General features: G+C 36.1%; 1 protein-coding gene across 1 annotated transcript in view; it reads left to right on the forward strand.

Annotated features, from left to right (window-relative positions):
- CNST (consortin, connexin sorting protein) overlaps positions 1 to 13,221 on the forward strand; it is a 53,878-nt gene that overhangs the window by 2,170 nt on the left and 38,487 nt on the right. The window contains exons 4-5 of the mRNA XM_075707596.1: positions 2,588 to 2,684; positions 11,377 to 11,814. Coding sequence (XP_075563711.1) covers positions 11,427 to 11,814 — 388 coding nt within the window. The 5' untranslated portion in view covers positions 2,588 to 2,684; positions 11,377 to 11,426. The remainder of the gene's footprint in view (positions 1 to 2,587; positions 2,685 to 11,376; positions 11,815 to 13,221) is intronic.

The following is a 13,221-nucleotide window of genomic DNA, read 5'->3' on the forward strand; positions in this document are numbered from 1 at the left end:
ACATGCATATATTTGAATTTATAGTCTTACCTCATAGAGCCTTAATGTCTTTGTAATTTAAGTGCATTGTTGGGTGCTCTGAAATTATTGTTTCCTCCTAATTATTGTTTTTTGAAATAAATCGGAGAAGGAATCAAAAGGGTTACCTGTCTGATTAGATTCCAGCCTATGCTTGAACCAAAAGAGCTCATTAGTTGTATGGGTCAAAAAGATCAGTAAAGAGTATTTTTCTTCTCAATAGTTCTAAATGTCTTTTTCATTTGCTTTTATTTGGCACCATTTAAAGTTTATTTTTTAAGTTAATATTAAAGCATTAGTCTTTTAGTATTATTTTGTGATGTATTAACCACTTAGCCATAGTAAATACTGACAAACATTTCAAAGTAGGGGGGAAAATTGCTGTAGTACATATATCTTGATCTCAGTTTTTCAAACTCCTATGCTCATGCTTCATTTTAAGTACAAATTCAGTAGAATTCCCATCTTGCACAAAAAAAACACAAGAGGTACGTGAATGGAAATTTGCAGGATCATAATTTTTCTTGTCCTGGTAGTGATACTTATCATTAGAGTCTCCTATTTGGCTCAGAATGCAGATTGTTTGTTAGCATATAATTGTTTCAGAAACCCCATCCTTCCATTTTTTCACCATATCCCATTTTATCATTAACTCATTGTAAAATTTAAGATTTACTCTTAATATTGATTGGGGTTGGTTTGGTTTTTTCTTTTTTTCGATTATGTATATATTGAAAGGCTTACCTGTTACCAAATACCACCTCTAATGTGAATTTAAAAAAAAGTTTACAACAGAACTGATGTTCAGAAAAAGAGCTGAAAGAATCACTTAAGTGTATTAGCTTCAGTAATGTGAAAATAAAATAACCTGCTACATGCTTGAATTGGCAGACACGTCTCTGTGCCTTGCTGAGATGCAGGATGTCACAGAATTACTGCTTTCACTTACTTTATTCAGCATACTTCAGTAATATTGTTGTAATACTCTAGACGGTGACCGAGGAAAATAGTAGAAAGAGTGGTAAGAGATTTCTTCAGAAGTGCTGTAAGCACTGTGCACTCAGGAAAATAGTCTCTAGGAAGAATTATTTTTTAAAAATCAGTCGGAGAGTAGCCTCATTCTTTTGTCCTATTCCATTGTCATCGCTGGCCCTGGCTCCAAGCCCATACATGTACAAAGGAAACGTCCCAAGGACTGAAGTAGCATTTAATCCTGTGCCACAATCTGGTTTGAGATGCAGTAAGTTTGCAACCTGTGGGTTGTATTGAACATCTTCCTTCGAAGTGAAAATCGGTCTTTGTAATAAGATCAGCAATTTTTTATTTGGAACCACTATGCTCTATAAACATTAAATTACTGCTTTTCTGTGTGTAATCTGTTGAAAATTAAAAATGGATGGGCACTTGGATTTGAGGCGGGTAGATTTTTTTGCTGTTTGGCCAAGCTATTAGTAGTAAGGGAAATAAGAATCCAAGGTGCCCTGGAAGCCTGCCTGCTCCATGTGACAGCGTAGCTTCCAGCCTATGCTGAAAAGCCAATTAATACAGAATTACTGTCCATTAAAAGTGGGCTACATCAATTGTGTAGATCACTGGCAGTGAATGTTCAGGTACCAATTAAGTGAAAATATCAAGCTAGTTCTCCTTTGAGATAGTTTCTTAGCACTAGATGTATGGTCATGTATTTTAATATAAGCTTATTTGAAAAAAAGAAATTATGTTGAACCAATCCTCCTTTGCTATTTTTTCCTGTTTTAATAACATGTTGTTAAATACGAAAGCATTTTCACACCAGGTGCAGATTGACTTTGCAGTCTTACAAACACAGCAGCAAAGTTCACAACTGACAAGAGAGCCATTCAGTGCAAAAATAAACATCTTTAAATGAGCTGATGCCTTGAATTCTGTCCCTGCTGATGCTAATAACAGTGTCCACATCTTATTTTCCCTTATAATGAACACTAAGCAGCAATATTTTTGACATTTTCAGTGGAGAGGCAAAGGGTTCTGTAGTGTGAAGACTGTTGCATAAGTTGTGTATTGTAAGGCATTTTGGCAGGGGTACAAACTTTCTCAGTCTGTGCTATATCTGTTCTGTGTATACAGAGAAACTCAGCCCCTAGGGCTATCAATCTGGCATCTTTCATCAGCACTAAATTTACTGCAAATATTTTTTGTGTGCATGCAAAAAAAAAAAAAGTGCTATTAAACCTTTGTGGACAGGAGTAAAAACATTCAAATAGGTGCATCTTTTGTCTACTTCTCTCGGAATTCCTCTTCATTGAATTCTGATGAGCACATTCTGCTGACTCAAATTCGCTCAGACTGTGTTTGTGTGTGTATCTTGTCATAAGTCTTTATTTTGAATGCTTTGGCAATGTATCTTGCTCAAGAACTTGTCACACTAAAGATTTTTTTTTACTCTTTTTTTACTTATTTATCTACTTACTATATAAATGTGATGTCTTTTAAAATGTGTTGCTAACTTAGAAGGAAAGTGTAGAGGAGAAATGTTAGTGTCAAATATTTCTGTAGACCAATTTTGGTGTGTTGCACGCTTGCTTTTTAGGAACAGAGTTGCTTAGGAGCGTGAAGTTTTTTCTACTGTTGTCCCAATACACTGCTCCATCTGTCCAGACTGAATTGCTAACGTGTGGCCTTACAATGTGAGTTTTAACACTGCTTTTCTCCGTCCATGGGATTCATTTAATTTTCTTGTTTTATTTTATTTGGAAAAATAGTATTACACTGCAGGGCAAATCGAGATTAATTCAAAATAACTTCGGGATTTAAAACAAACCCAAAACTAATCCTGGTATTTGTTTTGTCTTTGTAATTTGAGCGTGTTAGGAAGATTTTTAGGTTCACTTGATGAGTATGTCATTGAAGTAATATGGAAATTTGTAGTGTACATTTTGGAGGTTCTTTTCTAATGGTTAAAGCTTGGAATTTTGGTGCTTTTAGCCTCAAAGTGAGGGCATGATGATCTTACCACTTTAGACCAACGTTTCAGCTGGACCTGAGTCACGGTTCAGGTGGTGTTCCTTCTGTTGTTACAGTGTTACAGTTGACTAATAGCAAAATAAACAAAGTGGCGTGCATCTGTCCTGAAATTTGCAAGTCTGTAAGTTGTTCAGTAATATTTTGGCATCTTCCTTTATTCATGTCTTTATAAAGTGACATTCACAGTGCAGAGCTTACACATTTGATTCCAGAAAGTTTATGACAGCTGGCATATAAAATTACCCTTTATCCACTGTTGTTTTGGTAGCTGCTTAGTTTCTTATCTGGATTTCTCTTTTGCTCATGGAAGACTATTCAAGTCTACTATGTTAGCACTGAAATATGACATCATTAGTACAAGGAGAAATAGTAATCATTCAATGTCTCTGTAGGCTGCAAATCTCCTCCTGTCTTGGTATTGTTTAAACTATCTCGGTTTGCATTTTAAGTTAAATTAGTTTTTACCCTCTTACAGTACTGATGCTAGGTTTTAGTAACGTTTGTGATATCTGGAACTTTCTAATTGAAATGTGCTTTTTTAATGGAAACTATTACTTAACGTGGCCTCGATAAGCAGAGTTTTCTGAAAAACTGATCTAAAATTAGATCTCTGTTTACAGGCTCAGGTATTACAAACATAAATTCAATGTCTAATAGACAAACTGATAACTGTGTGCTTCAGAAAACCTCTCCAAGATCTATTAATCAAAAGCATGTGTAAAGTTTGAGACACCTTATATAGCCAGCATCTATTTACACAATTAGAGCTGAAATTAATTACCTTAATAACTTCCTGTTGGAAAGCAGAGAGCTGAAACAGCAACTCAAGGCTAAACTCACCACTGGGTTTAAGTTGTCACAGCTTCATTAACTTCAATCAAGTTACACCAGTGATTAATTTTTGGGGGATTGTGATTTGTTTAGCATAGGCCTTCTGGTTTATACTTGATTAAGTGCTCACTCATGCATTTAAGGGCAAAAAACTTGACCAAATTTAAGTGTCTGGTTTGTACCTCTTTACATACCTCCCTGTATGGTCCCCTTTACCAAAATACCTACTTCACAATCTTTTTAATGTATTCATCTTTGTTACATCCCTGTGAAATAAAGCAGTATTTTGTAGTTAAGAAATGCATTAAAGATGATGTAACAGTTTGACTGACTTCATGGAGGACGTTCAAAGCAAAGCAAAGATTTCATCTCAGTCGTTTGTATCTGAAACTGAATAATGTAGAAACTGGACCATCCTTCCCTTCTGAAATATAAAACCAACTGATGCAACATTTTGGTAATGCTGCTGGATATTCTAATTTCCTAATGATGACAATTATTGAAGATCTAACAGTTAGCTCTGTTCTTAATTAACCTTCTGGTGGGACCTACAGGTTTGATAACAAAGGGACTGCAAATATGTAACACTTGTGGACAAGAATTGTTTCATTAATTTTTTGGACAGATTTCCATTCTATTTGTGGTTGCTTCTGGCCTTGATATGATTTAGGACCTAACTGAGTATTTTGACCATGCTCATTTTCTTTGTATTGATGAAGGCTATAAAACTTGCTCACCCCTCAGGTGTAAATCACAGAATTCAATCTCACTATGAAATTCAACTGTCAGAAAGTCTTGAATACTCTTGTTTCTTCAGATGGGCAATTTTTAGATAATTGCCTCGTTGTTCTTGCATCTCCATTTTAAGGGACTATTCTGTCTTTTCTGCATTTTCATATATGTCCTAAAATTGTTACCCAAGATCATGAGGGATTTTAGACCATTGTGCGGTTTTTAGCTACCTCTTATGAGGTGGTAGGATGTATCAGCTTTCTCAGGTCCTGGTAAAGTAAAGATTTGGGTAAGAGTGAGCTGAGCTGATTAGTTCTCATAAAAAAATAGTCTGTAATGATTTGCAGGACTTTTTTTTTTTTTTTTTTTTTCTTTCCCTCCCCTCCCCGCCACCCCCCTAAGAAAGAAGTACCCATGCTAGAAAAGATACATAAATTTGTCTAGTAGGAAGTTTTTAACTTTTGCTACACTTTGTAATCAAATGTGCACATGTTCTGAAGTGTAACAACAACCTGGGAGTTCTTCAATTAGAAGGAAAATATAAAAATAGGCAAGTTACTTCTCCCCATAAGACTTAAAGGAGATTTGTGCATCCCAAGGCAGGACCAGCTACTCATAGTCATTCCCGACCAGTGTTTGTCTAGACTGTTTAGAAAAATGCTGCAGTGGTGGGAGTTCTCCATCCTCCTAAAACAGGCTGTTCTACTGCCTTTCTACCCCTGCCTGAGATGCTCTGGTGTTTTGCTGCAGACAAGAACAAAAAATGAACACATCAAATGGTGAGGTCCCCTCTTATTCTTACACCATTCAGTGAAATTTGTCCTAGTGGAGCTTGAAACCTAAAACTTCTCAGACAGTTGGGGGACTGATCATTGTGTGTCTTGAGTGCTGAAAAAGAGCTTGTTTGTGTGAAATTGTCTGAACTCTGTTGTATGTTCTAATAAAAGATACTGTTTGTTCCCAGACAAACCTCTTGTATTTGGCTGCTGACTGAAACATATTTTTATAGTAATGTTAAATGTGGAAGAGTAGATTATGCCTGGCAATGTATGTTTATCATTGTTTATTAAAGCTGTGAATAAGAAATATGACTAGGAAGCGTAGAAGTTGAAAATAGCATGTGGAACTTCCTCTCAAAACCTCACTATTCCTGCCGTTTATAGATCATCATCCCTTTAAATGCCACTGCCACTTGAGAAATGTCATTTCAATGTCAGAAGGTGCAAAACCACCAAAGTGTTTGTGCTCAGACATTTTTGTAAATTCACTGAAATTAGATAAACCACTCCTGCGTCTGAATACTTCTCGGAGGGCAGCAGACTTAACACGCTTGAAGAGATAGACCTCCTAATCCATGTATCTGACACGGAAGCAGAAAACATGTATAAAGATATTTTTACCCCTAGTTTCAAAGTGAAACATAGGGCAAACTGAACAGACAGGAGGATGTTAATGACATTCTCTCATAGCGAGGCTATCCAGTAATGGGATTGTATGTAAGACTATCTTGTGAAATGATAAACTACTAACAAGTCCATACTATAAGACAGCACAAGAGCACAGTAATTTTTTTTCTGCGGAGGTGTCAGGTTGGGTAATGGAAGCATACGCATAAATATTTTTATTTTCCTTTCTTTAGAAACAGCAGCATTCCAACTATTAAGTATTGCACATAAAACACAATGCAGAGCAGAATTCTGCTAGCTGGAAGCAGTCTGGCTTTGTGAGATGATTATAACTAAATTAATTGCCTACCTTCTTTATCTGTTGTCTCTTTCCTTCTGCAGCAAATTGTGTGATGTTCAAGTTTGCCTTCAACAAGTAGTACTTTTCTCTGTTTTTTTTTTTCCTTGGCTGTGGTGAGGCAAGGGCAGTCTGAAGCAATCTGGTGATAATATTCCAGGTTTCTTTAGGTGTATCTTGGCTTCCACATCAGCAGAAGAAACAAACAGTTGTAGAGAAACATCACAACATCTCTAGACAGCCTGTTTGGTTGTTTTATGGCAACCTTTTCTAGGCTGAATAACTTACCACATGTAGTGCTACCCTTTCCTCTCTAAAATACTTACCCACTGTGATCTAGGTTCTCTTTATTTGTGTACACCTTGTTTGTGTGTATTGTGCACAAAACAAAAATACACGGCTCTAATTGATTAGTGTCTGGTAGGACATAATGAATTCTCTTGTGCCTGTGACATTTGCTGTACTACATCTCAGAAAAAAAACCACTTGGACTTGTGGTCAGTTTTCTGTTTGATATCTCTTTATGAGATGCTTTTCATCAGAACAGAGTGACTGGTTAATCCCATCAGAACAGAATGACTGGTTAATCCCTATTTCATGTAGATTTGCTTCATTTATTCTAAAAGATAGAGTGTGTTCTGTTTGTCTTAGTGAATTTCATGTTATTCCTTTTGGAGCACTTACTGCTACAATTAATTTTTAATTAAATCCTCAAAAATACTTATGACTGCTTCTAACTTCAGATTTTATATAGCTATTGTGTTTTATCATCAAACTTAATGAAAATATTGAGTAGGAGCAACACTGGGAACCAATCTGAAATGCCCATTCAATTTGAATAGAGCAATATAGGTGATATAATGGGGCAACAATTAAAAGACTTAATTCTCTCTAATCAACATAGAATAATTAAGTGGCATGAGAATAAGAGAAGGAAAATAGTGTCTTTGGCAGAGGGACTATATGGAGGCAGTCAAATGGAATAAAAAAAATTATTTGCCATAAACTTTTTGAATGTTAACCTTTTTTGCTTTTTGCCGGCAGATATGGTGTTATGATCTTGATCTGTTCTGTAAGATACTTTGGAGATCAGTAAATTACATACTATGCTATATATTCACTAACATTCACAAAACCCACCAGCTTTCCAGCATAGAGGAGCTGTGTTACTATGAGGGTTGGGGGGTAGTGTTTGTTTGTGGTTTTGGTTTGGGGTTTTTTTTAATGTCCTCTTCAAATTTCGTCTGTGCCAGGTCAGGAAAGATCCCAGTTCTTCCCTTTTTTTTCAGCATACAATCCAAACAACTGTATTTAAGTTTGTTTCCTTAGTAAGGATAGATGGAAGAAAGGCTCTGTACACACACAAAAATGAGCAACTAAAAAGGTTGTTGAAATTATATGAAGTTATATGAAGTACGTGAAAGAGAACACTGAAGAGCATGGGCTTTTTAAAATTGAAATTGACCTAAAATAGAAGTGACTACCATGATATTTCTGTAGTGTACATACTGTTTGTCCTAAAGCAAACAAACATACAACTAATTTCTTCAATACAGACTTTGTCTTTTAGCCACTTGGCAAGTATTTTCCATCTTATTTTGATTTGTACTATAATCATCATGATTATATATGGCAATTGCATGAATCTGTGTGGCAACTAGAACTGAAGCACTTTGATTCATCGTCACCTTTTAACAGAGGTCAGCACAGTTCTAATCAGTGTTAGCTTTTATTTCAATTTTGGGCAACCAGTGAAAGGAGGAGAGATGTGCCTAGGAAGAAACAAACATTTTTTCTTAGAATGTTGCTTTTGTGTATGATTCATTTCAATGGCAAAACAGTAAAAACGGGAACTGCACGTTAATGGTCTGTTAAATATAGTTTGAATCACTAGTGATTTTAATTCCATTTTTGTTTATAAATAAGTGTTTCTACCTGTGTTTTTAGATGGAGCTAAAGTTCATTCTCACAGGATTTAGCTTCACTTTGGTACCTGCCTGGTGCCTTGGTAAAGTCAAAAGGAATAGTAGATAGCAACACTGAAAAACAGGAAGGAAAAAAAGTTTCATCTGGGGGAAAAAAAAATCCTTTTAAAGGATCAAGGCCAAGACTGTTCTAAATTCTTTGAACTAGCTCTTTCTGAATGTTCATCCTCTAAGGAGTCATAAGGGTTGTAGAAAGGAATAGATTTTCAGGGCTACTTTTATTTGAAGAAATACTGAGTTTCAAACAATAAACCAAGAAATGTTGATCTGTGCTGGCTACACAAGCTCTCCAGCCTCTCAGCTAGAGAGGGACTATCATTTTAGCCACATGTTAAAAGGAAATGAGTTAATATTTTCTATCAAAATGTTAGCTTCCTCTATAGAAAATGTCACTTGTCAAAAGCATCTTTTCCTCATTTTGCACAATCCAATAGGAAACACCTTGTTCAAATGCATTCATGTTTCTGTTTCCCTGTGGTAGCTGTTGAAAGGATAAACTGTTGTCTACTGATAGAAGCAAGAGAGTGGTGGTAGGACATCCTGATTTTTAATTATTGCTGTTAAAACTAATTCCTTGTTGGCTTTGGGCAATTTACTTCAACCTCTTTTGTTTGATGTATTGTTTAATCTATGAGCTGAGGAGGGCAGCAGTAGTTATTATTTCATATGCTAGGAAGAGTAAGAAGTGAACCTTTCAAGTTTAACATGGTGTTTGGGATTTTTTTTTAATGCTTTAGAACAGTTATCAGTAAATCAACATAACTATAGTGTGGGTGTCTGTAAAGAATATCTGCTAGTTTTGATTCTTGCTGGGCTGATTAAAGTTCTGTTCTCCTTTTAACATTGCATTTGATGTTTAACACCCTTTGAGAGAAAAGGGCTTGGTTAAGGAGCATCTTTCTAATGAACAGATGCATTCTCCAGATACGTATTTCCTCTAGAGTTCCTTCTTTGTCTTTCTGGTGCTCAAGGAAAGCCAATTCTCTTATTTGTTTGCCAAAGGAAAATATGACTTGTGTCTCTAGTGTACAATTCATTATTTTTCTGGAACAGAATAGACTATTTCAGTTGAAAAGGATCTACAACAATCATCTAGTCCAACTGCCTGACCAATTCAGGGCCGACCAAAAAGTCAAAGCATGTTGTTAAGGGCACTGTACAAATGCCTCTTAAGCACTGACAGGCTTGGGGCATTGACCAGCTCTTTAGGAAGCCTGTTCCAGTGTTTGACCACCCTCTTGGTGAAGAAATGCTTCCTAATGTCCAGTCTAAACCTCCCCTGGTGCAGCTTAGGTGTTATAGGATAGGCAGTATTTTTTTGTTAGACTGGCATGGCTGGAAATGGTTAAGAAGTTCTTCAGGTTGGAAGTGGAGATGTTGTCCTAGCTGATGCTGACTTTTGCTTTTGTGTTGCCCAGCTGGTGGTGGCTTGTTGCCCTCTGCATGCTTCCCTGGAACTCCTCACAGTCTGTTATCTAGCCTGTACTTTGTGTGGTTGCCTGTGAGGATGTTATTGGAGACAGTGTCAAAAGCCTTACCAAAGTCAAGGTAAACAGCATCCAGTGTTCTCCCCTCCTCTGCTGAGCCAGTCACCTCTTTGTAGAGGCCTATCAAGTTGGTTAAGCACTATTTACCCATCATAAATCCACGCTGACTACTCCTGATGTCCTTTTTGTCCATCATATGTTTGAAAATGGTTTCTAGGATTACTTACTATATCATCTTCCAGGCATTGAGGTGAGGCTGAGCAGCCTGTAGCTCCCTAAATCCTCCTTCTTGTCCTTCTCTAATGTAGGAGTCATGTTTTCTTTTTTCCAGCCCTTTTAGCAACTACAAAGGTTGTGGAGGAATAATTTTAGGAAAATCTTTTTAGTAATCTTTAACAGAAGTATGTGTCTGTGTATGAGGAAAACCTACTTATTCTCTAAGACTTTTTTTTTCCATTTTTATGCAATTTGAATTCTTCTAGCGTGTAAAATGAAACATTGTTTTGCATATTTAGCAAGTGTGTATTTCAGCTATTTCAGTTGTATATACCAAGACATAAGACTGAAGAAAACTTGGTGAAGACAGGTTTCCTAAAATGCCTTTTCATTTAAAGAAAAGGATAGGAAGCTGCTGTAGGAGGCTTCTCTAAGATCTTCTATAATACAAGAGTGCTCACTGATTCTCAGCTTCACTATTTAAAATATGTGAGCTAAATCTAACAAGATGTATATAATGGAGCTGTATTTCATCTATATAGTTGCTAAGTTAAACCGGTGGTATTGCCATGCTTCTAAAAGCTAAAGGTGGGAACTGATACAATAACAGTCCTGTGTAAGTACCATGTAACTCTGCTACTAAGAGTTACCCTTTTTTTCCTGTGAATATGCATCTAATTGCAGCATTGATTAGAGTTGCATATTCGCAAAAAGGGTAAATTGACCCCTGCTGAGAGTAGGTGGGGGATTAGGGTTTTTTATTAACAAACCATCTGCTTCTGTGTATACTGAAGACATGTTGAATGTTTTCTTGAAAATAAAGTGGCAATCTGAGTCAATAAACAGGTTCTACTTGCATCTAATTCTTGTAACAGAGTTAATCTATCTGTATATTTGATGTGATACCATCACTGCCAGAATGAAAAGTTGTTCTGTTTCTATTCCACCCTGGTTTATTTTTATTTCAGGCAAACTATGATCTTATGTGACAAGAATGCTTTTGTTTTAGCCATAGATTTAAAGGGGGGTGGTGAGGGGTGGTTTCTGTTTATCTTTTTGTTTTTCTTGTTACCTCAGCTGTAACACTGTGAGCACTGCTGTAAAGATCAGCTGTGCTACTGGTCAGGTAACTGGAACCAATTATAATTGGATAAAAATACAAGTTTATAGATCGGTTTTTGTATGTAGGTATGCTTTGCTTGAAGACTTACAATGGGGCAATGGATTACTGTTTGAAAGAGTTTCCCCATACTTTTTAAACTGTATCACTTGGCCAATGTGATTCTTTATTGGCTGGTATTAAGTACAAGGTTATTTATCCATTATAATGTATAAATACTTCTTCTGGTTTTATATTTTAGGTCTAAAAATATTTGGAGAGAGATTAAGTGGTTCAACAAGTGACGCTCTAATGGATGACAGAGAATTTCCACCAAATGATCTACAAATAGACTCAAAGGACAGTCTTCCTGCTGACTATAGGGTGGGAAGCTTGGCATCTCATTTGGTTTCTTCAGCTGATGAAAATGAAAATCAACTCGACAATGATGGGAATGAAGTTCTGTGCAGTAGTAGCATTGCTATGGGACGACAGGTTGAAGGTGAGCAGGACAGCATCAATAATAATGAGAATATGGACAGTGGAGGCTGTACCCCAAGCTGTAAGGACAGTGAGACTGAGAGGATATCTGTAAATGTCCATATGGACACCCAACTGGAGGAAAAGCCTATTACAGAAAAACAGTCAGGTGGAAAAAGAAGTCCAAGAAGCAGAAGAAGCTCCAGTAAAAAATCTAAAGGTACTTTATAAAAAAATGTTTTTGTTCTGTTTACTTAAAATAACAACACTGTAGTTCTAACCTGTGAACTAATAAGAAAGGTATATTTTGGTGGTTGTACTAATTGTTTTCAAAATTTCAGTAAAGGGTTTTGGCGGGGGGGTTGGTTGGTTGGGTTTTGTTGGTTTTGGGTTGTTTTTTTTTTCCCCCAGAACTGTGAATAGTCCTAAATCAGATTCAACTGTAGATATTTTCACCTTCTGTATTTAAGCATTGGCTATGTAGCAAATGGAACATATCAAGGAAGCACGAGTAAAGGGAGGTGCAGAGTTTCAGTATGGAAATCGGGCCGACTTCCAAATCAGAATAGCCAGAAATTCAGGCAATATGTTTTTGTTCATTTGAACATTATGCTCAAGTGCAAGATTTTGGTGTCTTGATCCAGTGTCAAGATTTGAAATCTTAGTATAAGCACTGAATAGTTTGATCTTGGCCTGCTGTTGTCAAAATTTACTTACATTTTTCAAAGCCTAACAGATAGTCCTAGGATGTGCATTTTGGGTAATGAGCTGTTCAAAAATGTGTTTCTACCAATTTTTGATGTTGCTTCTCCTTTAGATCTTTTGGATATGAATTGGATAAGGAAAATGTAAATGTTTATTACATGCTCTTATTTGAGATGCTTCTTCCCTTTTTGAATGAGTAGGATTTGTCTGCATCAACACAATGTATTGTTACATTAGTTTTTTGCTGTAAATCATAAAGCTTATGTGTCACAGTGCTGCAAATATATTAATTAAAATCAGTGTGTTTCATCACATAGGTATCTTTGAAAGTAACTTGGAACAACTGAATCATGCCTGCGCTTTTTTCCCCTGTGCATTTTTTCATCTAAAGACTGAGAAGATGGGGAATTTGGCTACCTAAAATAGATAATTTTAAAATACAGTTTTCCTGCTAAATAGCAAGTCTTTTATGGCCTAATCTGAAAACTGATGATCTTAAAAGGTTATAAAATACGTAAAGAAGGGAAGGGAAGGGAAGGAAGCCTTGCATTCCATATCTTGTATGTATAGGCAAAATCTAGAAGAGAAAAACTATATTTTCTAGTAGACATAAGAGGATCCTGAAATCTGTCATTATAGGAAGAATTAATTCTAATTGATGCAGAAAGTCATTAAGTATTATATTTCAACTGTAGATTTAAAGTTTAAAAATAGAAGAGAATACTTAATTAAAACAAGAGATTGGCAGAAGTAATTGAGAACCAGCCATCTGTATGATGGGAATAACAAAAAGCAAGTTGATGAAATGTGATACAGACACAAGCAAGCTGGAATCACAAACTAAATACTTGCATGGCATGTATAATGGTGATATTCTTTTAACTTGTATTTTTAACTATTGAGAAATCATGGATGAGTTACT

The sequence above is a fragment of the Pelecanus crispus genome, chromosome 3, assembly GCF_030463565.1.
Source record: "Pelecanus crispus isolate bPelCri1 chromosome 3, bPelCri1.pri, whole genome shotgun sequence".
NCBI lineage: Eukaryota > Metazoa > Chordata > Aves > Pelecaniformes > Pelecanidae > Pelecanus > Pelecanus crispus.